This window comes from Motacilla alba, chromosome 18, assembly GCF_015832195.1.
Source record: "Motacilla alba alba isolate MOTALB_02 chromosome 18, Motacilla_alba_V1.0_pri, whole genome shotgun sequence".
NCBI lineage: Eukaryota > Metazoa > Chordata > Aves > Passeriformes > Motacillidae > Motacilla > Motacilla alba.
In genome coordinates this window covers 1277402-1305074 of record NC_052033.1, presented here as the reverse complement: position 1 = coordinate 1305074, position 27673 = coordinate 1277402, and the positions used below count along the sequence as shown (strand labels likewise).

Here is a 27673-nt window from a genome sequence, read left to right as displayed (position 1 = left end):
AAACAGACACAGCCAGAATATAAATTAAAACACAGCTTGTACAGAGCTCAGAAAACCCACTGCAGACTCCTACGAGACATGGAACTTGACCATGATCACCATGCTTGGGAACAAGATCTAATCCACAGTGAAGAGCTGTCAGGGACTTCCATTCTCATGGCTCATTCCAAGCTCCAAGAATCATTAACAACCTCATTAATTGTCCCAAAAGTGCATTCAGAGCAGCTTCCAGAAGCTGAAACAGCATAGAAACTGAAGCAGATCTGGATGTCTCCTCACCTATGAACTGGATTTTTGCATCCCGTGGCTGCAGGGGCTGCCTGCTTCTCAGCAGTGTGGCCACAATGCTGTGTAGAGCCTTGGGGCTGATGGAGGCCTGCAGGCTCTTTGGAATGTATTCCTTCAGCTCTTCCCTGTGCCAAAAAACAGATTCTAATTCACCCCCTACCCAGCTAAAATCAAACATCAGCCAGGGCATTAAGAGGAAGGAGGGGATGGGGCAACAATTTTCCATTGTACACCTGGGAACAAGAGTGAAGGGGGAAAGGAAGAGCACAACAGGTGATGCCTGCATTGGGTGAGGTAGAAGGAACCATCAGAGACAGTGAGACCACCCTTGTTTACAGAGAATTCAGCTGGGCACCACTGACCAGTGCATGGAGAGAAATCCCTCCTTTCTGGAGACAGCAAGAGCTCTTCAGTGCTCAGCAGGGTTTTGCCACTTCCCTGCTGCTGGTGTTTGAAGGGGATCTGATGGAGGCATTACCTCAACTCCAAGTCAAAGTGCATAAGGAAAGGAAAGGAAGGAGTGACAAAGTACAGCTTGGAACTGCAGGACTGAAGGTTTCCAGTATCCAGGGACAATTTTGTTCCCATTGGGCATCTCACTACAGATTTCAGGTGTCCAGGGTTGAAACCTCTGACACTTGTGAGAGAGAACAAAGGAGGAGGATTCAACCAAACCATGAGCTCCTGCCCTTCCTTCTTGGTGTTACAAATCCATGGCAATCAAATGAAATGACCATGGCACCCTCACGACCCTCTGTGTTCTCCAGCTCTGGACATTTCTTAATTGTTCAGAGAGGACTTCCAGGTACCTGCTCCTAACCCCTGTGGTGCCTATGGCCATCACAGAGAGATGCCCTCTGCCGCAGACTTACCTGGAGGGAGCAGAGTTCTGCTGCTCCACTTTGGCCCAGTGCTGGAGCATTGCCAAAAGGCCCACTTGCATCTCCATTTCTTTGTTCTGGTTCAGCAGGATCCTCCCATTCAGGTAATCCCACAGCACCTGAGGGACAGCACAGCAAAGAGGCCTTTGCTAAAGCTGCCAGAGGGTACAGGCAAGTCTGGGCAGTGCTGGGCTGCACAGACCCACATCCTGCTGCTGATAATGCAAAACAAAGGCTGAGCTCAGGAAGAGCCTGGGGAGCTGAACAATGTGTGGAACAGCACTGCTCCAGGCTAAGGCCACAGGCACAGAGCCTTCCTGGCATCCATAGCTTCAGTGTTTAGTCACTCCCAGAAACAGCACACAAAGCCTATCAGTCAAAGCCCTCCTGCTTTTTCAGCCCCCTTGGGACATTCCTGTTGGCTGGGACACTACATCTGTCCCTGCTAGGGAGGGTCCTGCTCTTGCTTACCTGTCCATAATGGACATCTGTGTAAACCTGGTTGTCAAAGTGCAGAGGTGTCCTCCAGATGAGCCTGCGTAAGGTCACAGTGACCAGCTTGTCCTCCAGCAGGTAATCATGGAGATACTCCTCCAGTTTTATTGGTCTCACCATTTTACCTACATGACACAGAGAGAGGGTCATCCATCCTTCTCGGTGGAGAGGCTGGGACAGGAGCCTTCCTGCACACCTCAGTTCCACCCTGCCCAACTCAGTTCCACCCTGCCCTGAGACTCCAACCATCAGCCATTCCAAAGGGACATAGAACCCCACACCTCTTTCAGGAACAAGCAACACAGCCCCTGAGAAGGATCAATCCTTAACTCTAATACTGAGGGAAACTGCTTAAGAGGACCCTCCCAGGAGGCAGCAAGGGTGGAGGAGCTATTCCAAGCAGGAGCTGTGATGCTCCCTTTTGCAGAGGCTGCTGGAAGAGGGAAGCACCACGCTGGTCTCTACTTGCCGAGATTTTTGTCGTCACTCCTGATAGCAAAGAGAACAAAGTCCTGTGTTTCTTGCTGTTCACCTATTCCCATCTGCTCACAGATCTCCTGCAAGAGCTCCTTGGCCACCTGAAGCAAGGAAAGAAGGAAATTAATACCCTGACCAGGCAGGCCCAAGAACAGGCAGACACATTATTCCTTGTCAGATAAGGGAATTCCCTGGTGTGGCTCAGAGTCCAGACCAATGAAGGAATTCACAGCTCAAACTCACAGTGAATGTCCTGATCCTGGTGAGGTACTCCATGCCTCCAGGCATCAGCACAACCAGCCGGCGGGCGCTGTGTCCCTTCTGCAAAGGACAATGTTCAGGCAGCCAGACATGCAGGGTCCCATCAGCCCCACGTGTTTGTCCCTTCCTCATCCCTGCTGCCACTGCTTGCCCACGGCACCTGCCTCTTCCCTGCCCACTCCATGGCACTGCACTTCCCAAGCTCCTGCCATGCGCACGCTCCATTTCCTCTCCTGAAACACCAACTGCCCCTGTCACACTGCATGTGGCACCTCCAAAGCCTCTTCCCTGTCCCCCTTCCCAGCACCCACCCCACTTCCCTGCCCCTCCATACCAGCAGTGCCTCCATCTCCACAGGGAAAGGGAGGTGCCGACGGCCCCCATACAGGAAGTTTTTGCGCAGGTTGCTCTGGCAGATCTTGGCTATATCTGCAGGAAAAGGAAAAAGCTCCATGTGCTGAGCCAAACAGGGAACTAAACATGGTGTCCTGTGGCGTTTGGTCATCCTGGCTGGGTTGAATTTAAGCCCTTGTCTTAGGTTGCAGGATGTGGCTGGCTGTGTGTATTCTATTGCCCTCTGTCAGAGCTGGGGCAGTTCTCTGCTGTGCATTGGGCAGTTTCCTTTATCTCTCCCACAGCCAATCCTCCCTCCAGGAGATCTCTGCTGTCCATGGCCACTGAGTGTCCCTGCAGGGCTGATCAAATTCCATCATCCCATGGGGAGATGCTCTGCCCAGGGCAGGAGCCAAGCATTCCTACCTGGATACAATCTGAGCCTGGGAACAGCACAGCAGCCTTTGCCCCCTGCATTCCCAGAGGAGCAGCTTTCTTCTGCCCTGCATTCCCAGAGGGAGAGCAGGCCCATCTCCAGCAGCCCTGGAGCTGCAGAGGAAAACTCCCCCCTTGTGCAGGATCCCTGCTCCAGCAGAACCACAGCTGGCCCTGCAGGAGGGCTGAGCCACCATGGAATGGCACTGCTGCCACCACCCTGACCCACAGGGGGTCAGCTCCTGTTCTAACTCTGTTGGTGTTGTTTTGTATTACTGCATTTCTTTTCTTTTTTTTCCCTAGTACAGAACTGTTATTCCTACTTCCATATCTTTGTCTGAGAGCCCCTTAATTTCAAAATTATACTAATTCAGAAGGAGGGGGGTTACATTTTCCATTTCAAGGAAGGCTCCTGCCTTCCTTAGCAGACACCTGTCTGTTCAAACCAAGGCACCCCTGGTCACTGCTAGGGGAGCAAAGAAACTCCCACCCTGCCAGGACACATCCAAACTATGACAGTGTCCAGGAGAGAAGAATGACAGGATGGGGAGGTTAGATCTGGAATATTTGCTTTACAGGACACAAACAGTCCTACCATGGTGGGTGCTGGATGGATCACTGCTGGCCAGCTGCAGGAACTTGGTGGCATAGGGCATCAGGATTTTGGAAGGCAGGAAGTACCCAGTAAGCAGGTTTAGGAGCAGCCAGCCCCGCAGCTCGCTCCCCCTGTGGATCAGAAAGGACTGTGGGCACCTTGGACAAGATAGTTCCTGCTCTGAGCAGCTCAAAGTGAGCCCTTCTGAACACCTCTGGCAGTTGGCAGAAAAGGAGGTGTCAGCCCTTGGTCAGAGGTTTCTTGTGCTGAGTAAGAGATTGATTCAGTTGTTCCAACAGCAAGCAAAGAAAGGGAACAATCAAGGCCACTCTGATGCCACTGCTGCCACCTCCCAGGGCAGTGTGGGGCCAAGCCAGTCCTTGATTGGTGTTTAACAATTCCCCAAAGCTGGGAGGAGGAAATCAGGGCTCTGAGCAGCACCACGAGCAGGAGCCACCAGGAATGATTACTGGTGCCCAGACAAATCAGCAGCCAGAAATATAAGGAAAAATATCCACTAAAGTGAAAATGCCAGACCCAGTGACCCAGTGGCAAAATTTCCAGAGTGCTCAGCAGGAGCTTCAGCAGGAGCAGCTGGGGACAACCCATCATGAGGAGACACCCTCCCCCCTGGCCCTGGTGCAGCTGTGCACACACAGGAGCTGGCAGTGCTGGTACTCACTGCTGAGGGTTGTGGGTGACCTGTTTGATGACCTGGCAGTAGATCTCATCGTGCAAATTCTCCTTCTCCTTGCACAGCTGCATCCGGAGAGAAGAAAACAGCATCAGAGAGGGGATGGGAGCATCAGAGACATCCCCAGGTCATCTCTGTGCCCTTCCTCTCCCAGCTTCAGAGCTCTGCCAGTTTGGCTTAAAGTTTGTGCTTTGCAGCCTCTGTCTCTAGTGCTATTTAGGCTCAAAGGAGGAGAGAGCAGAGGCAGGTTGTGTTCTCACCCAGACAGGGATATCCAGGGAAACCATTTACATGCAAACCCTCCCCACAGTCTGTTTCTGCTCCCTTCCTCATGAGGAGGTGCCATTATGGCTCTGCCTGCTCTTTTCCTTCCCAGCAAGGTCTTGGCCCTCCATTCCCATTGGTGCTTCTGCACTTTTCCCAGGGGAAGCTCACAAACCTGAAGGATTTCATAGATGCATTGGACCTCAGCCTGCTGCTTGTGTTTTGGATGATCTCCCATGAACCTCATCAGTGCTGCAAGGCAAAGCCTGGCCTTTAGTCTGAGCTGGGGTGGTTCTGCCATGGGGCTGGCAGTGGGCAAGCAAATGTCCTGAAAACTTCTCTGCTGTTACAAGGCTTGCACTGGACATGTGGAGTCAGCCCAAAGCCCAGGCAGAGTGTTCTGGGACACTTGGCACTCAGGGCAAAGTCCCTTTTGCTGTAAGCTCTCAGCAAGCACACAGGGGGTTATGAACTGCAGAAATGCCTTAAAAGGGGCCCTCCTCACCCAGTTTCCACTCCCACTGAGTCCCACAACGTCTGTGTGGCCTGTGTCTCTGTGAGCCTCACAATGTCTGTGACCCTGACCACCCCACTCGGCCCTCTGCAGTGCGGTGTGCCAGGGAGGTCCTTACTCTGGAAGTTCTTTGTAGCCAGCTCGTTCAGCTCACTGTCAGAGTAGCGGAGCAAAGACGCCTGGATTGGGACCTACAGGGCCAGAACACAGGGACAGAGGAGGGCTGTGGGTCACACAGAGCTGTGTTCTGCAGGCTGCACCGGACTTGAGCTGCCAGGATCCCACGGGCAGCACTGAGGAGTAGGGGACACCTACACTTGTCCAGAGATTGCAGCCAAGCATCTGCTCCTTGGCCATGTGGGGACAAAGCCAGAGGCAGTGCTGGAGCTGGGATTCTGGCTGGGGCCAGGGGTAGAGGCTGAGCTCACCTTGGTGTGCTGCACCAGCTCAGCCACATTCTTCTTCTCAGCAGACGTCCCCTTCAGGCCCTGCCTAGACAGAGGAGTCCAAGAAATACCTCCAGAAACAGCCTGGGGTGGGTCAGGCTACCCAGGTCTTATTTGGGAAGGAGCTCAGGCTACTCACATGGACTGAGCCTCTCGGAAGTAGGCAGTGGCGAAGTCAATCATGGTGTAATGGTCACCAGCAGGGACTAACATGGTGCTGGTGGCTTCTGGTGTCAGGCTGAGGACAGAACTCTGCAGGGACACCACAAAACCCACCCTAAAACATCAGCTGAGGAACTGCAGTGTGTATTCTCAGCTGCCAGGCCTCATCTGTATGTGGTGCCTCCCCTCCAACACTGTGATGAATTTGAGTGTCTCATCTGCAAAGACTAAGCACTCATCATCTTCCCTGTGCCCTCAAAGGCCAGACACTACCAGAGCCATGGACCCACCCTGGCAGCTCCCACAGAACCCAGCCATGTCCCCTGGGTTCCTCCCCGAGGACTGCTCACCTCCCTGCTGGTGTTCCTGCTCTCTGGGGGAGCTCTGGTGCTCTTCCTCTGCTCTCCCCGTCTGTCCATGCTGCTGCTGAGGTAGTCAATGGCAGGAGCCAGCTGCACCAGGCTGGTGGGGAAGAGACCACAGCGGCCACCTGTGGAGCCAAACTGCCACCCTGGAAAAGGAACAGAGAAAGGGGTCAGGAACCTGGGCAGCTGTCAAGAGAAACAAGCACTGAAGCTCTCTGCTGGCAAAGGAGAGCATCAGACTCACCAGGTTTTCCTGCATCCTAAGGAAACACACACTCACACATATATATAAATATATATAAAACCATTCCTATAACTGAGGCAATTGGGGCAAGGCTTTTCTGGCAGAGTTGGAGGCTGACGATGCCAGCCTGCCCTGTATTCCTCTGATTCTGGGCACCACAGATCTATCAGGCCCTTGATCCTGGTCCTGCCAATCCCAACACACCCCCTCACCTGGCTCCACACCCTGCATGGGCAGCAGCTCGATGAGGTCTCCCTTGTTGAAGCTGAGCAGGCTCTTGTCATCCACGATGTAGCTGCGCAGAGCCACGACATAGTTGGTGTCCTGGGGAAAGGCCATGGCCAGATCAGATCTCATCCCAAGGATGTGGAGGCCTCGGATCATGGCATCCCATGGACAATCTCTGTTTCATCTGGGAAACCACCTTCATTCCCTACTACACTCCAGATGCCTCACCTGCCTCAGCTCCTGCATGAATAGTTCCACCATGGCCTTGATGCACGGAGCCTTCGGAGAGTGCAGGATGAGCTGCTCTGTCTTCAGGGAGAACTCCAGGGAATTGCTGCCTTTCATCTCCACTGACAGTACATCTGCAAAGCTGGGAACACAAGCCAGCATGCTCAGGCTCCTTCTGCCAGAGCTTGGGATGCAGAATGTGGGGACGGGAGCCCATTCCAAGGACTGGGAATGGAGACATGCCTCAACATTCTCCATGTTGGCCTTCCTCCAGCTGCTCATGGCTTTCACCCTGAGGAGCTCCCTGTGATGGCACACAGAGCTGATTCACTCCCAGTGCTCACTTGTTGTAAGCAGAGCTCAAGGTAGAAAGGAAAAGGAGAAGCCAGACTCATTAAAAGGAGGGAAAGTGAGTCACAGCTGGCCTAGGATAATCCTAGAGAGTACAGCACAGCTCGGAATTTTCAGCTTCCCCATTCAGTTTGCCTCCAACACCCTGCCAGACACAAACTGTCCTGCAGCAGCCAGGGCCCTTTTGCTCACCAGTAGCTGCGTAGGATCTTGAGGTGCTCGGGATGGTATGTAGCTGCTTTCTCCATCTTCAGCAGCCTCATGCCCCGGTGAGAAACACCCAGGAGCTGCACATCACTTCCCTTTTCACCCTGTAAGGGAAGTGCAGCACAGAGAACCAAAGGCTCCATCCCATCTGCACAGGTGGCACCAGGGAAAGGAGATGCCACACAAGAGGTGTGAAATCCTGCAGGGTATGGAAGGTACAGAATCACTGCAGTATGGCCAGACAGGGGGACAGAAAGAGTGAACTGGAGCCACAGCTAAAGCAAGCCCAGGGTCTGGTGAGAGAATTAAGGTTCACCTGAACTGGGAAAAGGCGGGAGAAATAGTTGGCCCAGTTGTCCCGAGCAGCCACAACAATCCTCTTCTTTATCCCGTCCTCCTGAATGGACTGGGCAGTGTTGCCAACTCGGAACTCCACTAGCAGAGTTACAGAACAGTTACTTGCTTAGAAAGACAAAGGTGGCCAAGTCTCCCTCTTCCCAGGTATTCATTCCCAGCAGTCCCTCTGTGTTCACAGCACAGCCAACCACATGCAGAAGGGAAAGGACACTTGCACATACCAGTCTACTACTGGTTTCCATCCCTCTCTCTGTGAAGATCATGTCAGAGATGACAGTTGGAATTTGAAACAAATCAAAATCCTATCCTTGGGATTCAGTTTCCTCTCCTCACAATAAACATTTCAGAACTAAGTTTTTCTGGCTCACAGAAATTTCAGGGCCATTTGGAATAAACAAACATTCCTACACTGTACTCTACAAATTTGCTTTCCTGCTGCAGTGACAAACATTTCTCCTCTACCCTAAGTACTGACTGAAAGGCTTGGAGGCCAGTTTTTCATTGCAGACCAGAAGCTGGGATGGGCACAGAGGGGAAGGGGTGATGGGGCTGTTAATTACTCAGCAGGTCTTTCATCTTGCGCTTCTCCTCCCTGGAGATCCGAAAGCTGGACTCGGAGAAGGTGTCACGGATGATCTGCAGAGGAAGGGAACAGAGAGACTTCCATGGCAAAGGCCACACCTGGCTGTGTTGGAGCATCTGAGGCTGCTAAACTGAGTCTCAGAGAAGAGTGAACAGGGACTGGATGGATCTGGGGAAGAGACTTGCCCTGCTGGGGATGGAGAAGTGAAGGTAACTCATGCAATGTAATTATGGAGTGTTTTGTCCCCTGAGAGACAACTGGCCTTGAACCACACTCCAGTGCTTACCTGTTCACAGAGCAAGTTCAGACAATAAGGGTGGCTGAAATTTTCTTTGGGGTAAAACACCTGCAAGAGGAAGGCAATAGTGGTGTTACAGATATTGCAGAAGTAGCTCCCCAGGGAGGTTTTGCAATCCATATGCCCTGCTGCCAGGGAGGAGCGAGTTCATCTCCAGGCACAGGCAGGGAGGAGACACTGTGAATGTAAACAAAAGGACCAGGAGTGAAGGACCAAAACCTGAGTGGTCAGACCAAGGGATGAACCCCGGTGAGTTTAGCACACTCAAATACTTGATTTTAAACATATTTGTACTCTTTTAACAGGAAAGCATCAGGCAACAACAAATTCAGTTCTAGATTTCTCAGTGCTCTACAGAGGGAGAAGAGGACACGTAGAGAAACTGAGACACCAGTGTTAGTAAGGCAGAGCAGGACCCGGATTCCCCATGACATGAGCCCCTGCCTCCAACTCCCGTGTATCTGTGATCCCAGAATTGTCTGTGTGCTCTTATCTTACATTGAGTGCCTATGACCAAATGAACCCATTTTAACCAGAGATGGGACGAGTTCCCCCCAAGCCAATCCTCAGCTGAGGAACTGAACCTCTTTGCGCAGAAAAAATTTCCAGGCAGGGTCGACATAGGAAAAGCTGACACTGGTGGTGAGCTTGTACAGCTGGGTCTTGATCCCATCATCACCTGCCATTGTCACAGCAGAGTCTGTGTGGGGAGAAAAAGCAGTGAAGATGGGCTGTGAGGGTTACAAGATCCTTTCCACCCACCCAAGACCTACCAGGAGAAAGGGGACAGTTCCTGATGGAATATTCCTGTCCGGGAATCTCCTGAAAGTCAGTGACCAGCTCATGTGAGCACAAACCAGCATTCCCAGAATTTCTGGTAGCATTTACACTTTCACTGTCTAGCCATAAAGTTCATTGCTAAGAACAAAAACACTCCAGACACGGGGAGCACTCAACCTCCCATGCAAAATACTCCCCCGGTGCTTGAGGTTGAAGACACAGGTTTCACAGGTGTCATTATAAAGAGGCTGCTAAAGGTTTCAGAGGGACATAAAAGTTCTCCCCTGAGCTTGGAGGCTGCAAGGTTCTGGTTCAGGCCACCCAAAACTAGCACCTGATTGTCTCTCTGCAGATGTGTTAAAGACAGGCTCAGTCTGAAAGCAACAGCTCAAAGTCCTCACTTTATGAGAGGCACAGGTATCCAATGTATAAAATTAATTCAGGCTCATACTGAAATTCAGAGGCAAAACTAATACTCAATAACACTTCCAAACTACTGCTGATAAGTATTAGCTCTACTTTTTAAAAATGGGCAGCATCCAAACACTCTTTATGTGTCCAAGGTCTCCCAGGCTCAGCCTCCCTCTGAGAAACATTCCCTATCCCTCAGCCTGTCTCTAAGATCCTTCCAGAGTTTTGTAAGGTAAAAGACCTGGCTTCCCATTGCTCCCTGGTCTAAAGTCCACCCACTAATTGCCACTTTGATAATTATGCTGCAGGCAAACAATAAAAGTATTGTGGGCTGGACCTTGATAAAGCTGTAGCCCAAGGACCTTTCTATTTTTAGCTGTGTTTTTCAGAAGGGAAGAGTTAAGAGCTGGGAAGTGCCACGCTGGTTTCTGGGCCAGGCTGGAACTGTGACATCTCTGATTGCTCACAGGTGAGATTGCACCACCTCCCTGGTCTCACACAGCTCACTCAGTCCCTGGCACACTGCCTGATGCCAGCAGCTGTGCCATGACTCCTCTGGGCTGATTCCAGCCCCGTCCCCTCCCTGCCCTGCTACCAAATCCCACATGGGTGAAACCAATACTCACCCTTCCCTGTGGGTTCCTGCCTGCCTTGGTCCTCAGGGGTTGGTGGGGGAAGAGGGGGAGCATCAGGGGCCTGGGCAGCTGGTGGGGCACCCTCTGGTTTGAAGATGGACAGGAGAGGCAGCTGCTTTTCCTTGATAGAGCTGGAAGCTGGGCCTGGCTTGGGCTTGACAGGTGGAGGTGTTTTCTTCTCCTGTGGCACAGGAGATGGCTGCAAGACAACAAAACCATTTGAGCCAGTCTTTCCTTGCATTCATGGGCTCTGTCCTGACACTGCTGTTCTAAATCATCCTGGAGCAGCAGCCCACCCCTGGAGCAAGGTCTGTATGAACAGCCCATCACTGCCTTTAGATCAACACAAAATCTACAAAGAGATGATCAACCAAACCCCGAGGACCAAGTATTTGAGATCAAAGCCCCCAGTGTGGAAAGGGAAAAAGGATGTTAACAAGCCAAAGCCTTGGTGCCAAATGTGGAGAACATGAGTTTCTTGCTTCCAGATCAGCTTTTAGCATCTGACAATAGGACTTGCTGCTCCAGAGCCTTTTCTTCAGGACCTCAGATGACTCTACAGACTGGAACCAGTCTAGGGTGGGCAGGACCATGGTGTGAGCTCCCAGCTATCTCACGATCCAACCAGAAATCACCTGGCTGCTACTGCAGCACCAGGGAGATCCCAGCCTGCTGGAAATGGGATGGACAGGCTCTCTCTGCTGAGCTCCTGAAGTAACCAGAGAGCAAAGAACTCACTGATCGCTGAGGTGAGGGGTTCATCATTCCCAGCTTGGCCAGAGCCTCATTTTTGGGGTCGTTCTTCTTTATAAATGGCTTGGATACTCTCCTGCAAGGGAACATGGAACAGCATTGTGGGGTTTGGGCTCAATGGAGCCATGTGGCAGAGCTGAGATAGAGAACCCCCCTGTCCCCTCTGCCCACAGGGGGATCCCACACTCTCACCTGGTGGGCTGGAAGGGCTGGGGCTCGGGGGCTGGTCTGCTCTGGTACATTTTGATGATGTTCCCAATCTCGTGGCTGGGTGCAGGACGCTTCTCAGGGCCTGAAGGCTTCACTACAGGCTGCTCCTTCTTTGGTTTTGGTGTCTCCTTTTTTGGCTTTGGCTCAGGAGGTAGAGGGGAAGCAGGAGCTGTTGGGATGACAGCTTTAATCAACAGACCAGTAAAGACACAGGAGAACAGGAGAAATCCCTTTATCTCACTTGACCTTCCCTTTCTTTCCCTCTGATGCTGACTGGCAATGGCCTGACATTCCTCTTTCCTCTCCTGTCAAGATGCAGACTCCCATAAGAGCCAGATCTTTTCCCCCTCTGCCTAAATCCTGGCCTGATGTTCCTTGAAAGGTCTTTCTTGTCAACCTGCTTGAGTCTCCACTGCACAACATCTTACCTGGCTCTGGTTTAGGGACAGGCTTCTCTTCTTTCCTCTTCTCCAGCTCCTCTTTTTTCCTCTTCTCCAGCTCCTCTCTTTTTTCCTCCTCCTCCTCCTCTGTTGGCTGGGGTTTTGCTGGAGGAGTCCAGGTTTTGCTAGGTCTGACTTTCTTCACTCGGATGTGCTGCTCTCCTGCATAGAAAGGGGAACTTGAGCTAGTCTAACCCACACCAAAAACCTGGCACTGATGGCACAGTTCTCACTCTTGCCTCAGTCAGCAAAAACCTCTTTTCTAGAGTGAGGGAGAATGTCCTAGCCACATGCCCAGAGATTTCTAGAAAACTGGCCCCACTACAGCTCCCAGTCTGAATTGTAGCTAGCTGAACAGGAACCCCAAACTCCTGTACACACATCACCAGCAGCTCCTGCAGGGATTAGCTGGATTCCAGACAGGGAGACAAGAACACCTGGGCATGACAGGAAGGTGTTTTCATGAGTGAAGTTCCCAAAGTGGCAGACACTCACCCAGCTTCTGGAAGTACTCTTTCTTTTGCTGGAAGGTTTCCCGAGGACAGTCATCATCCTCGCCGCTGGAGAACTCCTCTTCCATGTAGTCATAATCCTGCAGACAGTGCACAGCTTGTTTAGTTAGCACCAGCCAGCAGCACCTCTGCAGTGCCCTTCAGCTCAGGTGATTTTGTCTCCAAAAGTTCTGATCTAGAGCCTCTCCACAACCAGGAGTGTCCCAATAGGTCAGTTTCTAACACAAGGAACCCTCAGCCAAGCACAGAGAAGGGGGATTTATGTTAGAGGCCCAACACAGCTTGCTGGATGATAAAGAACTCAGAGTAATTAATTCTCCTGTGGAAAAATTCAGCTTAACTGGAAATGAATTGGCCAAACCTGCAGCCAAACCTCCACAGAGCAGAAGCCACTGAGGTTTGATCCTTAGAGACTCAGCAAGCAGAGTTTGAAAGGTCTCAGTATCATCAGGAAGCACAAATCTCTGCTCTCCTCTCTGCCAAACCACGGCCACACACAGATGGATGCAGAGCAAACACTGAACATGAAATTCAAACCAAATCCACCACTGCTTGTTTCTCATACCGGCTCTTTTGCCTTAGCTGGTGGCTCTGGAGACCTTGATGGTGTTGCAGCAGCCTGGCTGCTGGGAGGCTTCTTGGGTTTTGGGAGAGTGGCTGGGGCTGAGGCTTGTGCTGGGCTTGAGACTCTTGGCCTTGAGTTCTCAAGAGACTTTTGCTGCTTCTGCAGCTCCTGCTGCTGCTGCTGCTGGGAAATGCTCATGGCTTGAAGGGTCATCTGCTGGGCCTGGGGAAGGAATTGCAATGTCCATGAGCTCTAGGCTACACAAACCCAGCCATCAGTCACAGCCTGTCCTGTTTTTTCACCGTTAATTAATCCCAAAACATCCACATAGTGCACAGCAAATTTCCCAGTGTGTGGACAAGGCATGCCCAGGGAGTCTTCTCCCACCTGGCCAAGGATGCAGAGCTCCTAACCCCCCCAAAGGCTCAGCTGCCAGCCTGGGACTGCCATGCACTCTCAGAGCTTTGCACAGAAAGCAGAACACTGCAGACCTGCATCTGTAGCAAAGCCCAGCTTAAAACCCCACGGGAATTACAGCTGAATTTTCTCAGGGCCTGCTCCCGTCTCTGCTCCTCACTCACTGATGGTGCCTCAGTGTCCCCATGGACACAAAGGGGCCAAAAGAGGGTTCCCAGTTTTGCAGTCTTAAATAATCCCCACTTTATAGTGGGGATTAAAATAGAGTTCACCCCAGCATGTGAGCCCAGAGTGGCACAGAGCAGGCCCAAAGAGGAGGAGAGCTGGGCTCTCCCTCCAAGGCACAAACACCAATTTGGCTCTTCCCCAGTTCCAGGGGCCCTTCCACTCACCATGAGCATGGCCTGCTGGTTGATAAAGGCTTGCTGCTGTGCTGCCAGCTGGCTGGGATCTACAGCTGGAGCCACGGGCTGGGGCATCACCATGGCTGTGGAAGACAACACACACATCTTCAAAATCCTACAGGTGAACATTCCCCACTAGGCCCCTCACCTGACACTGAAATGCACCAGTGTCACTGACAGCCCCCTTCCACCCCCTCCCTTCTGCAGTTACAGAAACACTGCTATTACCTGGCATAGGTGCAACCCCACCAACCCCTGGCATCATGGGCATGGCTGCTGGCATCCCCATCATGGAGGGCATGGGCTGGTAAACTGGTGTTTGAGTCATTCCAGGAAAGCCTAGAGGCAAAAGACCAAGTGAACAGTGCTTTGGAGAATCCCAAATGAGAATATCCTGAGCAACCCCAGAGAGCACTTCTGGTGCTCTCCACATGCACCAACCACAGCAGAACATAGCAAAACTCAGGTGGAAAAAGGAAACCTAAGAAAAATGTGTGGCCTGCCAGATTTTAAATAGCAGTATCCAGACTCTGTTTCTGCAGCCTAGCTTTGGACAGCACCATTCTTCATGATTACCCTTATAAATAATTCCTGCCTGTGTATGACTGCAGAGGGCTTCTCTTGAGGACTGGGCAAAGATCTCTGGGGCTGGGACTGTCACATTGGTCTCTTTGCAGTGGGTGGCAAGGCTGGATGAACAAGGAGCCCTGGCCTGGGTGGCATTGTGTGTCATGGGGAGGACCTGTGGGAGAAAGGAATTCCTCTGCTCCCAGCAGTCAAGTCCCATATTGGGGTCACAAACAAACCCCACTGAGTGTGAAGCCAGCAGAGCAAGGGGTGTGGGGGTCAGACTCAGCTGAGAGGAGTCAGCACCCAGCACAAATCTACTGAATCATTATGTCCTCACCAGTGAGAATTGCCCTGGGATGATCATCATACACCTCACTCATCTAAGAAGCCACGTAAGTGACAAACTGGCCTCAGGCCAATGATCTGTAATAGGGCTTGTCATGCCCCAGAGCCTTTCCAATAGCCAGGAGTAGTCCCTGTCTCAGGAATGACTGAACTGGACATCCCTCACCTTTCTGAGACTGCTGGGTGTGTTCCTACCCATGTGCATTCAGATTTGTCAGTGCCATTAATATATTAGTGTTTGACTCCACCCTGCTGCAAATGCCAGAGTCTCAGCTCCACAGAAACGAGGAAAAGCAAAGAAACCAAACACACAAACCAGAACCTCTTCAGGGTTCAGACTTACTAACCCAAGGAATAGCTACAGATGATGGAAAGTTCTGTAAGGAAGTAACAAGAAAGATTAAAACCACTCCCAAAAAAGGCACCAACTGCTCTGTGAAAGCATGGGGTGAATAGAAGGTGAATACATGACTTACAAATATTTGTCTAGGGAAGAGGTGGCCTGGGTCAGAAACAAGCTACCTGCTGCCTTGGCCCCAAGGCCAGCTCGGAAGAGAAATTATGAGCACAACAAAGCAGTCCCCTCATCTAACACCTCTGCAAGGCATCTGAGTCACCTGGGAGTGAGGAGTGCAGCCTGTGCTTAAGCCCAGTGCTCTGCATGAACCAGCTGAACATGCAATAATTAGTGTTTAAGGGGCTCCCTGACTTGTGCTCGCTGAAGGGTCATGTAGTCCCAGGTGTCCCCATGCCCTTACAGACCTGTAGAAGGAAAGATTCCTCTCTGTGTGGGGCCAATCTTCCCACCTCCTTTCATGCGTCTGGTGAGATTCTCCCTGTTCTCGATATCCTGCATCAAAATACACCCAAAACAGTTATCTGAGCTCAGAGGGACAGACTTCCCAGAGGGAAAGACATTCAAAGGAGTGTCTGAGCTGAGCAGGGGCAGTGAATAGGCAGGAAAAACTTGAAGGACTCACAGGGACAGGAGAGCTGCAGAGAGAAGGCAGGAGGGAACATCAGGGCACTTACAGATACTCTGGAGCTCTGATGCAGCACAGGGCTGAAGAGATCATCCACATAGTGATCCAAGCCCACAGGGATCCTCAGGTCATCTCTAAACCTTGGATCTGGGAGAGAGAAGTCTGGTGACAAGGCAGGTAAGAAACCTTCCCCTGCCTCCAGTCCCTATTAGGCATGGTTCAGAGTGGAGCTCTACAACAAGAAGAATCACCTGAGTCCCCCTCTGCCCTGATGCCCTGGCTGGGGCCCATCGAGCCCTTCCCAGTGGCAGCCACAGTCCTGGGCTAAAGCTCACCTGGATGGAGACCAATAAGTTCTGGAGGCAGGCTGGGTGGGGGGAAGGCAGGGGCCTGGATACCTGGAGCAGGAGGGATCCTGTTGAAGAGGAAAATGAGATGAAGACCAGAGTGCTGGAAGATGGGTGACAGGGCCACAGGTGGTGGGGCAGGAGGAATAGGTGGCTCACATGTCCAGGTCAGAGGACTGCAGGATGCTCCTGCCCCTTTCTGGAGTGATGGGGTACTCAGTGGGTGCCCAGGAGGAGCTAACAAAGTTGCTGGTCTCCTCCATCTCTCCAATGAGGTCCAGCACAAAGTCACAGCCCAGCAGGTCCTGCCATGTGTGGCCGGTGAACATGGAGATAGACCACCCTCGAGTGTTCTTGTCACAGCCCCTGGGAGAGAAAAGGTGTCCAGGCAGGCAGGGGAAAGGGAGAGGAAGGAAAGCATTATATTCAGTTTCTTCTTGCCTTGTCTATCCTGGCTTAAATCCTTTAGATTTAGGGTGTGAATCAATTATTAAGTGCCCAGGGTTAGAAAAAAACCTAGAATCATTCAAGATTTGTCCTTTTTATCATTTTTTTTTCTCTGAAGGTGCTGTCAGAGACCACACCAGTGATCTGTTCCTAAAGAAACCCATTGTGTATTGTTGAGGGTTATGTTAAGGGTGAAGAAGGGAGCACAGGCTGGAGTGGGCAAGAAGTGAGTATTCTACATGTGACCACATCAATCCCAGCTTGCAGACCAAACCAGGCTGAACCTTAGAGCTGGTGACAGCCTCTCTCACACCCCCAGACCAGCTGCCGTCCTCTGGCAGTACCTTGCACTCAGGATCCAGGCTGCATACTGCTCCCCAGTCATCCAGGACTCCACCTCAGCTGAGAACTTCTCCTCTGGCACAGAGAGCAAAGTCAGTACCCACAGCCTCCCTGGCAGGACCCAAAGCAACACTCACATTCCATGGGACACAGGAAAAGCCCAGCTGGAAAGTCTCACACACTCCTGAGCAGGGCCACAGGAGGACTAAAAGCTCATGGAAGGCTCCACATGGACACATTCACATCCAAAATATCTGTTTGATGGCACAGGTTGCCATTTCCAACCTGACAGGTGAAAACCCTTGCAGTGTCCTGATTTGCTTGGGGATCACTCCACTCACAAGGAGCCAGAGTAGGGATGTTCTGTGTTTAATTCATAGAGCTGCTGGTTGTTCAAGAGGCAGCTTCAGGTAATATTTGAGAAGGGCAGAAAGTCCCTGTTACAAAATCCTGCTGCATGGGCTGTAACAGCAGCCCTGTAGAGATGCACAGCCTGAACAGCCCTCTGCTGAGCAGGGCCCAAAAACAGGACAATCTCATCCCTCAGCCTGAGAAACAGGTCCCACCAGGCCCAGACTTTGCAAGTTTTGGGTCTAAATTCAGATGCTTGTTTCCACCATGGCTGTACCAGCAAACAGTGTTCTGATCCACTTTACTTAGTTGAGGGAATTATTTCTCAAATGCTGATTTCTGCACTGGAAAAGTTCTTAGAGACTAAAAGACAGCAGGAGGGCAAAAGACTGAGTTACCATTAAAGGTATGAACATCCAGCACCATCTTCCCTCTCCTCTGGTTTGCTGTCCACTCCAGCTGGGTGGGAGGGTAAGCCCGGGAGGGCGCAGGCTCTGTCTCTGTGCACTGAGCTGCCGTCAGCATCTTGCGCTGGCAGACAGCACTGTAGCCCTCCATGCCATAGTCTGACACAAACCTAGGAGAAGGAGCTGCATGTAGCACTGCTCATCCCTCTTAACCCCTCTGTAAGCCTGCCTTGGCCTTTTCTCCTCTTACTTCAGCAGTGGCTTCTCCAGTGCTGGTGAGGGGCCAAAGCAGCTCAGCAGAGTGGCCATCAGGACCCAGCCTCGCTGGCTGCGCTCCGTGTCCGGGTTCCTCCAGGTCTGGGTAACCACCTGGCTGAAGATTTCATTGCGCAGAGCAGCATCACTCAAACCTCTCCCAGCAATGTAGTTGCCCAGCAGGACCTCCTGCCAGCCACGGAGACTCTGGTCACCGATGAACCGCAAAATCTGGAAGCATCCGGGACAAGAGAGAGAGAACTGGAGCTGAAACCCTCTGTCCCAAACTCTGGTGTAAGGACTTGGAGACACCAGGAGTCTCTGTGGCCAACAATCACACTGGGGCCTGTCCTTAGGGTTTTGTGCACCCCCAAAGTGCTGGGCAATTTGGGAGGAAATGTTTATAGAGATTGGATCCTGACTAAAAGTCAGGGTGACTTCAGGCTCTTCTGAGGTATGACTCAGAATTTGGTCTAGGATAAAATATTTCCCCTTGGGCAGGGCTTAGACACACAAGTAAATTACCATAGGACACTTGCTACTGAGCCCACTGAGTGTTTAAAAGCCTTTGGTACAGTTAATATTATACTAAGTACTATGGGATGTGGTGTCTCAACACAGTCACTGAAGAAGTGATTCAGCTTCTTGGCTATGCATATCGACATCTTCAATGCATTTTTAGTTTGCATTTCTCACCCTTAGGTACAGAATGATTTCTTTCATCCTCTACACTTCAATATGTCACAAATTAATTATTTTTCTAAAATGGACAGCTTTGGAAAGAACATTTAGGCATAACAACACTTCTAAAAACACTTAATGGTAACAAGTGTGTCAGAGATTCACTGAGAAAAACAGAGGATGGTGGTTGTTTAGTTCTCATGGAATTCTTTGTAGCAAATCCCTACTTCATCAGCAAGGGAGGAAAACTGCCTTTGATCTTTAGAAAAATAATAGTGTTCTGCTTAAACACAATCCTATTCACAAGATTTTATTGAAGCTTATGCTCTTCTATAATTGGGATCACAAGGACAAAACAAGAGACTGTTTTTAGGTATGAACTTTCTTAATGGGCTTATTTTAATTCCCTCTAATTCTCAAAAAGATGACCAGATTTACTTAGAAAGTATCTGGAGTTTCATTCTATTTTCAACCATTTTAGAGAAGAAATATAAAGAAATATATATTTCACATCCACAGACATGAAACAGCACCATCCCCTTCACACAAACACTACAGAGTGAGGGTGTGGCTCCAGGTGTACTTTTCCTGATGACAAAGTCCCTGCCCTTTTCCAGCCTTTAAACAACAGTTCACTGTCCCCTGTTGGGTACTGACACATCTGTGAGCCCGAGGTGCAATTGAGATGTTTGCCACAAACCACATCATGGAAAAGAGCTGGGTTAAATGAAACTTTTTTATGACTGATAGACAAGTAAGTGGTTGAGAAGACAGACTTCCCTTATCATTGCTACTGAGTCTGGAATATTGGGATATTAAAGTTAGCAGTCCTATTCCTATATGTCCTGCCAAATTCTGAGGCTCCATCACCAGGCAATTCAATTTGATCCCAGTAGTCTATGGCTGGTCTGTGCCTCCCCAAAAACACAGCAACCTTAAGGGGCTGTGTGTGATCTCTGCTCCAGGGCCTAGAAGGAGCAATTTATTCTGCTTTTCCAGCCCTCCATGTATTGTAAGAACAGTATGTACCAGCAGCAACTTGTTGTATAAAGGCATCAAAACATTGTCTGTGCCCACCTGTTCCTCAGCAAGGTCAAGAACAATGTCTCTTACCAGTTTGTTTATCTCAAGTGCACTCTCCTGGTGTTCAGCATCCAGGTGGGTTAAAGGGTGCTGCAGAGGCTGACCAGGGGCAGGGAAATCTGGCTTCTACAATGAAACAAAAAAAGAGATGGAAATATTTGCTCCTGGTGTTGCTAAAATCCATGTGTCTGCCCACAGGGAAGGCAGTGAAGAGAGATAAAAAGAGTTCCCACCTGGAAGTGTGATCTGATGAAGGAGGAGAAGGGATGGCTGTTGATGGTGGGTGGGAGGGAAAGGTCATCCTTGACTTTGACTTCTGGGGGCTGTGTCTCAGTTATCTGGTTGGCCTGTGCTTGGTGTCGACCTGCAAGGGAAGGAGGTCTGGTGTGGTGGCAGGACACAAACAATTCACACAGCAGCTCCTGGCTGACCTGCACCTCACCCTGCCCGAGCCCCTGAACCAGCCCTGGCTCCAGGGACACCCAGCCCAGCCCTGCTGCCTCAGACTCCCAGCAGGCACAGCCTCACCTCCCTGAGAGCACAAGGACTCCCTTCAGAAGGGAGATTTTACAGCTCTGATCTTTCAGGCTCTTCTCCCCAGGGAACACCTGGAGATTCAAGTCTGCTCTGCAGCATTTACAGGCAGGAAATGCTGAGCCCATACAGAGATACTGCTGACAACTCCCAGTCCACAAGGAAATGAGAGGTTTTTGTAATGAGGAATTTCTCATGGATAAGAGAGGAGCAAACATCACTAAATGAAGGGATTTCTCAATGCAGCACAGCTCCTGTGAGTTCCTCTATCTCCTGATGTCCCCTGGTGCTCTCCAATCCTCCCTATTTACATCCCAGCAGCTTTCATTTCCAGCAGTTTCACTGCTCCCTCAGCCCCTCTGGTTTACATTGCTCACTAGACCAGCTGATAGTCCCTGGAGGGCTCTGCCATGAAATGTGAGCTGTTTGGGAATCCAGCACAGTCTGCTCCAATTCACCAGACTCTTCTGCCTGATTGTCTCCCGTACTGTTCCCCACAGAAGGCCACAGGCACAGCTGGCTTTGGCTTTGACACCACACAGACACAGAGAGGCAAATCCTGCCTCAACCTATTTGCAGCTTAAATATTCACATTGTACAGAGAGCTACAGAGGAAACACAACTGCCCGAAACTTAATGCTTAGGGGCAGATCAACAGCTTGTGAAGTTATTGCCCTTAGTGGTATTTTGGTGATTTGAAAACCAATTGGTGCAGCCCTAAATTGAGAAATTAACACATACTCAATTTGTTACATTGTTACATCCCTAAGTTATTATACTGTTATATCCTTGGAGTGATAAATTGTTATATTTCAAGTTATTACATTGTTCCACAATCAAGCTGTTTCTCCTTCCTTCTATTTTAAATTTCATTTTGAGGAAATAATTTTTAATGAAACCTAAAAATATTTTTTCAAAATTGTGAAAACTGTTGTTTTCTTCCCCTTCAATTTCCTTAAAGATTTTAGAGTAGGTAAAAGATGGGTTTAAGTTTTTCCACCCTAAATACTCATGTCTGCCAGAGACCTGAGTTTGCTGTCACATAACTTTGACCAAAGAGTTTTGGGCCATCCCTGCCATCAGTTCTACCAGCCCAGTTCAAAAGAAGAGCTGAAAAATTAACGAAGATACTGATTTTCAAGCTGGTGCTCTGCCCCCTGGCCCAAGTTGCTCTTTCTCCCTACCATGTCAGGAAACAACATCCATGGTACCATTTGCCTTTATCATATTTACACTGCAATGATAATGAATGAAATCCAGCCCACTGACAGGCAGCGAGGAGAACAAAGACATACTTTGATACAAACAAGGAAATACTCAGTGAAACAGTGCAGGAAGGGGAGGGAAGGAGGAGGATTTCTCACCTTCAACAAAGTGCAGGAGGGCTGCGAGCTCTGCAGGGATGTCCAGCAGCCCCACGTCCTGGAGACAGAAACAAATCAGTCACTGGCTTCCAGCAGAATAAAAAACACATAAAAACCCTGAGCTGAGACTGGGTGAAACTGCCTTGGAAAAGCTGCCAGGACAGGGATGGAGCATCTGAGCCAAAGCAGTGACTTCTGCCTCCACTACATTCAGAGCCATTGCAGATCGGGAGGTATTGCATGAACACAGCTGTGTGACATGGGTCAGCACAGGAAGGAAAGGGGAGCAATTCCTAAATAAAATATCAACTGCTACAAGGGGAAGGACAGGAAAGTTGGCTTTCTTTGACCCATCCCTCATTCCTATCAAGTGTGGCATATTGCACTGTAGAGATTGTACCTGTAGAGATTGCACCATTTCCTCCTGCCCTTTCCTGACAGTTTTCTTTTGATTTTTCTGTATCCAAAAGTGCTACAGCATAAAATGAGACCTGTTTCTGATCTTTGATATATGTTGGAGGTTCCTAAGAAAACTCAGATCTCTACCTGGATAATCCAGACAAGAATCTGGCCAATGAGTTCTGATTTTTCACTGGTTTGCACCTTGCACTGCTGCAGGGTAGGAAGCAGAGGGGCCAGTACAATACCATGTGTCAGCACCACTGCATGTAGAGTCAGCTCAGGGCATTTCAGACAGAACTACTCAGATTAAGGCACTATAAAACCAAGCCAAGGTCACAAAACCTGAGGTTTTGGGGTTTTTTGGTTTCTTGTTTTTTTGGGTTTTTCTTAAGATCTGCATAGTAAAGCCTCGTTTAACCAGCACATTTATTCTGACATCTCTCTCCACTTAAAGACAGATTCACAGCATTTTTGATCAGTTTGATTTTGCTCATAAGGTATTTGACTTCAAGTCTGGCTTTTCAATGGTGTATTCAGGAAGTGGACTGTGAAATTCCACAGTTCTGGATCCACACCTGAGGAAGCAGGTGACACAAGAGCACCCAGGGCTAATTTTTCTTGTTGTTACTGACAGATCTATACAGAATTGTTGATAATATCAATTCAGAGTCCCTTGATACAGACACTGCAGCAAATGTGTGTCCAGTCAAGACACATCAATTATGGCATTAGTTAAGTGTTGATACAGGCTAAAAGTGTTATGAACCCTTTAATACATCCCTTCCTCTACATCAGCTTCTGTTAATACATTTATGCAGAAGTGTCTCATTCCCACCCCTCACAACAGAAGATGATTTCCAAAAATAATCTTCCCTCCACCTCTGAAGGCCAGGTCCAGTGCTGTGAGCAAACACAGTGCTCTGGCTCAGGACTGGTTGACGGTGCCTGGCTGAGTCCAGAGCATGGGAAACACTGAACTAATGAGATATTTCTGCATTAGAAGGTCCTTTATACCATCTAACCTGCATTCTGCACCAGGTTCCAGACCTGTGTGCCCTCTCTAGATGTTCTGTTGTTCCCCAGCAAACTTGGGCTGAGGAGGCACAAGGGAGGGAGAACACCTGGAGAATCTGATTTTTTTTTTTTGATCTCAGACCCTCCCAGACCATTTGACAACTCACCATTCCTTGGTCGGGACTATTCTCTGTCACCACAGGCCAGGGAGCTCCTTCTTTGTTTCCCTTCCTCTAAATCCAGCTGTTAGGAGATGAAAAGGGGGTAGAGGGTGGGAGACGATAGGTGTATGAAGTAAATTCCAGCTATTCTGGGGGCAGATGCTGAGGGTGGCCAGGAGATGGTGTCCTGCTCCAGCAGATAAAATGACAGAACAGCTACAGAGCCTTTCTGGGACCCCAGCACAGTGTACTGAGAAGGGGCTGCCCAGGCAAAGACCTGAGCTTTGCTGAAACACCTCCTGCCCTTCATGACACAATCCAACAGCAAGAGCCTCCAGCACCTGCCTAGCATCCTGCCACACCTTCCCTTGCTGGGCATTTGATGTGGCTCAGGACAAAAGCTCCCAGCAGCTGCCAGAAATATTCACCCACCTCCTTCAGCATCAAAGCACCTGATAACAGCCTGAACAGGACAGATGAACTTGTCCATGAAGAGGAAATCCTTTAGAAAGGTGGGAGGGATACCAAAAGCTAAACTCCCTCACAGCTCTGTCCTTTCCCATCCATTCTATTGTTCCCCAGCCTCATCACTCACCTGAGATGGGGAAGAAGGGTCTCTGTCTCCTCCTCTGCCTCTCTCCTGCCTGTCAGTGGTGCAGAGCACTGTGACTACATGGGAGCTTATGAGGGCTGGGCTGAGAAAGACAGTGACAAGCTAAAGTCCAAAGGGCAGGGCTGTGGGGTGGGGGAAAGGAGGAACTTTGCAGCAGGTGAACTTTGAGACCTTTGCTGCTGCTACTGCATGTAGAGACCTCAGCAAACAAACACTGAAGGAACAGAAACAGATTCAAAAGGGTTGCATTGTTGTGGTTACCTGGGAGAAAGAAAATCTGGATCCTGTCCAAGTGGGAAGGGCAAGAAACAGAACAGAAACTCATGCTGTGCTGGACATGGCAGGAGAGGAGGCACCTCTGCAGGTTTGTATCGACACCACTGTCCTTAACCCTCTGCCCCACCGTGCCCTCAGCCATGCCAGGAGCTGTGCTGGGTCCTTCCCTTACAAAGCTGACAGCTATGAGATGTTTGCTGCTACTCTAAGGATGAGTGGTCTGATTTCCTCTTTCCAGATTTATTTTAATAGTAAGGAAATGGCCCTTTAATAATAAGGAAATGGCCCTTACCCTTCAGGTGCAATATTTTAATTTCACTTTTTTTAAAATAGTTTGTGCAGAATACATTATTCCCATTTGACAGAACCATGGCTCTCTCCTGTACACTATTTTCCATCTTCCCAAAAACCTGCCATCGTGCTCTCACCCCAGCTGATTTCCAAGAGGCCAAGGGCTTGAGCAGCCTGAGGCAGCTGTAAGGGATCAGGGGAGGATCATCATGGATTGAAAGAATCTTGCAATTCAGTCACCATCAGTAATTGAACTGGGCAACAAAAAAAGCAAGATGAACGATTCCTTACAGCTTGAGCAGAACAGCAGCTCTGAAGACCACAGATGGAACTAGCTCTTGTCTCATGTAGGGCAGCCTGCAGTGATGCCTGGAGAGGCTACCTACAACAGACGCTAGACAGAGTTAGAGAATAAAGTAGGTATTCATTAAGGGCCTTCCATAGATACACCCTGGGCAGTGCAAAAAGCCTCACAGAGGCTACACCCAAGATGGACAATGGTCATGAGTTTTTCAGATAGATGTAAGTTTGGTCTATCTGCATATCAGGAGCTAATTGTCCAATTACAGCTTCAGGTAATGAAGTCACATTCCCCTAGTTTGCTTCCCCCAATTCACATTTCTTTATACTTTTCAGGCCTGAGGCTGTGCTGGTGACCTTGGTTCTCAGGCCTGGAAGGATTGTTTTGTCTGATCAAAATGTGAAGAGAGTTAACTAACATTCTATATAGAGTTCAGAGTTACACACTATGCTGTACAGGATCTGAAAAATATAAAAGCTGAAACTGAAGGCATCATTCCCACCCTGGCCCACACAGCCCGACCCATGAATCAGCTGTGTTTGCAATACCTGTGCCAAATCTGCATGTCATTTAGAGAGAGAAGGCTCCAGCCTCTCTGGTTCCTTCATTTGGCTACATTTATGCCAAAGAGAGGGTGAAGGAGCTGGGTGAGGACACCTCACTCCACTCCCAACAAACCTTCCAAAGCCATCCCTGCCCTGGCCTCACCCAGTCCCCAGCTCGCCGTGCTTAGGGCAGAAACAGCCCCTCCTGTACACCTTGCTCTGCTGTTACCTGGCAGCGCTTCCTCCTCTGAATCAAAGGTCTGGAGATTATAAACATGGTTTTAAATTGCACCAAAGTCTTCTTCAGCCTCATGTAACGCTTCCTAGAGGATGAGAAAAGAATTGTCTGACGAGGGACACACCAGCCACAAAAACACACAAGGAGCAGGCCAGGAGCCAACATGAGGAGGGGCCTGGACATCCCCAGCTGGCTGTCCCTTGGCAAGGCCACAGGGCTGTCCCTTGGCTCCTGACCTTGCCTGGTAACCTCGGAAGTGAGCCTGGATGAGCGTGACTTTCTCCTGGAGGACACGGAGGCGCCGGCGCTGCAGGAGGCGGCGGAATTTCCTCTGCAGAGTGACAACGGCCCAGCTCTGCCTCTGCAGCCATCGTCTCTCCAGCAGCTGCCTGCCCTTCTCCTTCAGAAACACCTGGGCAAAGGCAGCAGCTGCTGACCCACAGGGAAGCAGCAGCTTCTCCCAGAGCTGATCAATAATAAAAACTGCTGATTTATCCCTTTGTAGCCTTTAAGGGTTCTTGCTAAGGAGACTGGGGAGGGCAGGAGGCACAGGTGCAAGTGACAGAGATGGATTCATTTCTGGTGGACAAGGAATCAGGGAGTGATGAAGGTTAGCAGGTAGCAAAAGTAGAAGCCCAGGAATGCTGGGTGTACAAAGGGCTTGGCCATGCTACAATAGCCTGGAGCTGGAGTCTCCTGTTAATCTGAAGTGCTAGAAATGCCTCCTTAGTACTTGAGACAAGAGGCAAAGGTGAGAGGGGAAGGTGTGCAAGGCCCTCCCTCTGTGGGCAGAGGCTGAGCTCCTCTCCTGCTTTGCCAGCCCGGGGATGGGTGGGTGGGGCTGTGCAATCCAGCTGGGATTCTCTGTAGGCATCACCTTTGTCACCCCAATCTGGTAGAGATCCGAGGGGGTCCCCACCACGTGAGCCAGCACTGCTGCACAGCCTTCTCTCTGCTCCAAGCTGCTGGGCCTGCTCCCAGCCAGGAGCCCGTACCTGGCACAGGAGGAGTGACAAAAACCAGGGCTGTACATGGAGCCCTCAGAGGACAAATCCTCCGGGGCTGGGGGATCCCAAGCCAGGAGACCTCTGTACCTGGCCAGGAAGCTCTGGAATGGCAGACGGACTGGGAACCCCTCCTTTAGAATGTGGATGGCCTCCAGTATCCCAGAATGTCGCAGCTGACAGTTGACATATTCCACATCAAAGACATTTGACAGCTGAGAAGATAAAGCAGAAGAAAAAATGAAAAAGGAGAAACAAAGAAAAATTAAAGAAAGGACACTGAAGGCAGGGGGTTTGGAAAGGGTGTCCTTCTCTTGTCCTGTCCTTGGATTGGATCCTGCCATGGGCTGTGGGCCATGGAACACAAAGCCCAAGGAATACTTTGGTGTCCAGCCTACCCCAGTTCTGCTCCTGCAGCACAGGATTAACTCACATGGCCACAGGGAAGGGTAGGACACAGAACGGGAAAAAAAATCTCAAGCTATCAAATAAAACAAAGTTTAAACCCCAGCTGGGAAAGGAGAACTGTTGGAGGAGAATGAAGGAACTGAGGGACTCCATAAGGAGCTCAGGGTGCTGCCCTACCTTCCTGGGATTAGGGGTGATGCATCGGATGAAGAAGGCATGGCTCCTGCAAAACAGAAGGAAGAACCTTGGATCACCCTCCTCTCCGTGCTGACCCTGGAACACTTCACACTTCTGTGTGCCAGCAGCATCTCTCACCCTCTCAGCTTGGCTGTGAGGTCCTGCAAAGACTGCTGGAATTTGGACACCAGTGTGGAGGCCTGAGGCCTGAGCCCTCTGCCCCTGCCCCCCAGCTCCCTTCGCTGACCATAGGCAGCTTTAACCCTCTGGAAAATCTGAGACACCACCTGCAAAAACAAAGAAATTACCAAAACCCACTGAACTATGTGGAAAGAAGAATGTCTTCTACCTGAAAAGTAGGGGGGCCATTTTCCCTTGCCCCTGGCAGTGGTGGAAATGCAGCTGCATCCTCAGGCAGTCTCTGTGTTTCATATATAAAGTGCATCAATTGCAGGCAAAGATAATTTGCCCAATTCCCAAATAAATTCAGTAAAATAAAACTTGTGGCTTCTCCAGGTTCTCCTGACACCTGTTCAGCAGCTTTCTGCTTCTCACATTAAGACAAGGAGTGGATCACTGGGTATCTGCAATAGAGATCTTCCTCCTGACCCACTTCTGTACCTTGAGGCGGCTCTGGGAGAAGATATCCAGCACCTCTGGCCGCAGCTGGTCACGGTTTTTATTGAGAAACTTGTGGACCT

General features: G+C 50.2%; 1 protein-coding gene across 1 annotated transcript in view; it reads right to left on the bottom strand.

Moving 5' to 3' along the window:
- Nucleotides 1–27673, bottom strand: part of MYO15B (myosin XVB) — a 42875-nt gene that overhangs the window by 1211 nt on the left and 13991 nt on the right. Inside the window, exons 17-61 of the mRNA XM_038157569.1 lie at nucleotides 27594–27671; nucleotides 27111–27259; nucleotides 26973–27018; nucleotides 26478–26602; nucleotides 26261–26378; nucleotides 25620–25714; nucleotides 25375–25468; nucleotides 21543–21600; nucleotides 19878–20008; nucleotides 19675–19770; nucleotides 17876–18111; nucleotides 17617–17795; nucleotides 16870–16942; nucleotides 16238–16444; nucleotides 16067–16146; nucleotides 15781–15878; nucleotides 15511–15598; nucleotides 14062–14172; nucleotides 13822–13916; nucleotides 13013–13234; nucleotides 12431–12527; nucleotides 11924–12097; nucleotides 11478–11664; nucleotides 11271–11358; nucleotides 10524–10731; nucleotides 9291–9406; nucleotides 8695–8754; nucleotides 8386–8461; nucleotides 7785–7903; nucleotides 7454–7572; nucleotides 6911–7052; nucleotides 6667–6778; nucleotides 6196–6356; nucleotides 5823–5935; nucleotides 5666–5729; nucleotides 5356–5428; nucleotides 4899–4975; nucleotides 4448–4524; nucleotides 3766–3896; nucleotides 2737–2831; nucleotides 2385–2462; nucleotides 2134–2242; nucleotides 1641–1789; nucleotides 1161–1288; nucleotides 280–413 (exon numbers count right to left, since the gene is read on the bottom strand). Of these exons, the coding sequence (XP_038013497.1) occupies nucleotides 280–413; nucleotides 1161–1288; nucleotides 1641–1789; nucleotides 2134–2242; nucleotides 2385–2462; nucleotides 2737–2831; nucleotides 3766–3896; nucleotides 4448–4524; nucleotides 4899–4975; nucleotides 5356–5428; nucleotides 5666–5729; nucleotides 5823–5935; nucleotides 6196–6356; nucleotides 6667–6778; nucleotides 6911–7052; nucleotides 7454–7572; nucleotides 7785–7903; nucleotides 8386–8461; nucleotides 8695–8754; nucleotides 9291–9406; nucleotides 10524–10731; nucleotides 11271–11358; nucleotides 11478–11664; nucleotides 11924–12097; nucleotides 12431–12527; nucleotides 13013–13234; nucleotides 13822–13916; nucleotides 14062–14172; nucleotides 15511–15598; nucleotides 15781–15878; nucleotides 16067–16146; nucleotides 16238–16444; nucleotides 16870–16942; nucleotides 17617–17795; nucleotides 17876–18111; nucleotides 19675–19770; nucleotides 19878–20008; nucleotides 21543–21600; nucleotides 25375–25468; nucleotides 25620–25714; nucleotides 26261–26378; nucleotides 26478–26602; nucleotides 26973–27018; nucleotides 27111–27259; nucleotides 27594–27671 (5266 nt within the window). The remainder of the gene's footprint in view (nucleotides 1–279; nucleotides 414–1160; nucleotides 1289–1640; nucleotides 1790–2133; nucleotides 2243–2384; nucleotides 2463–2736; nucleotides 2832–3765; nucleotides 3897–4447; nucleotides 4525–4898; nucleotides 4976–5355; nucleotides 5429–5665; nucleotides 5730–5822; nucleotides 5936–6195; nucleotides 6357–6666; nucleotides 6779–6910; nucleotides 7053–7453; nucleotides 7573–7784; nucleotides 7904–8385; nucleotides 8462–8694; nucleotides 8755–9290; nucleotides 9407–10523; nucleotides 10732–11270; nucleotides 11359–11477; nucleotides 11665–11923; nucleotides 12098–12430; nucleotides 12528–13012; nucleotides 13235–13821; nucleotides 13917–14061; nucleotides 14173–15510; nucleotides 15599–15780; nucleotides 15879–16066; nucleotides 16147–16237; nucleotides 16445–16869; nucleotides 16943–17616; nucleotides 17796–17875; nucleotides 18112–19674; nucleotides 19771–19877; nucleotides 20009–21542; nucleotides 21601–25374; nucleotides 25469–25619; nucleotides 25715–26260; nucleotides 26379–26477; nucleotides 26603–26972; nucleotides 27019–27110; nucleotides 27260–27593; nucleotides 27672–27673) is intronic.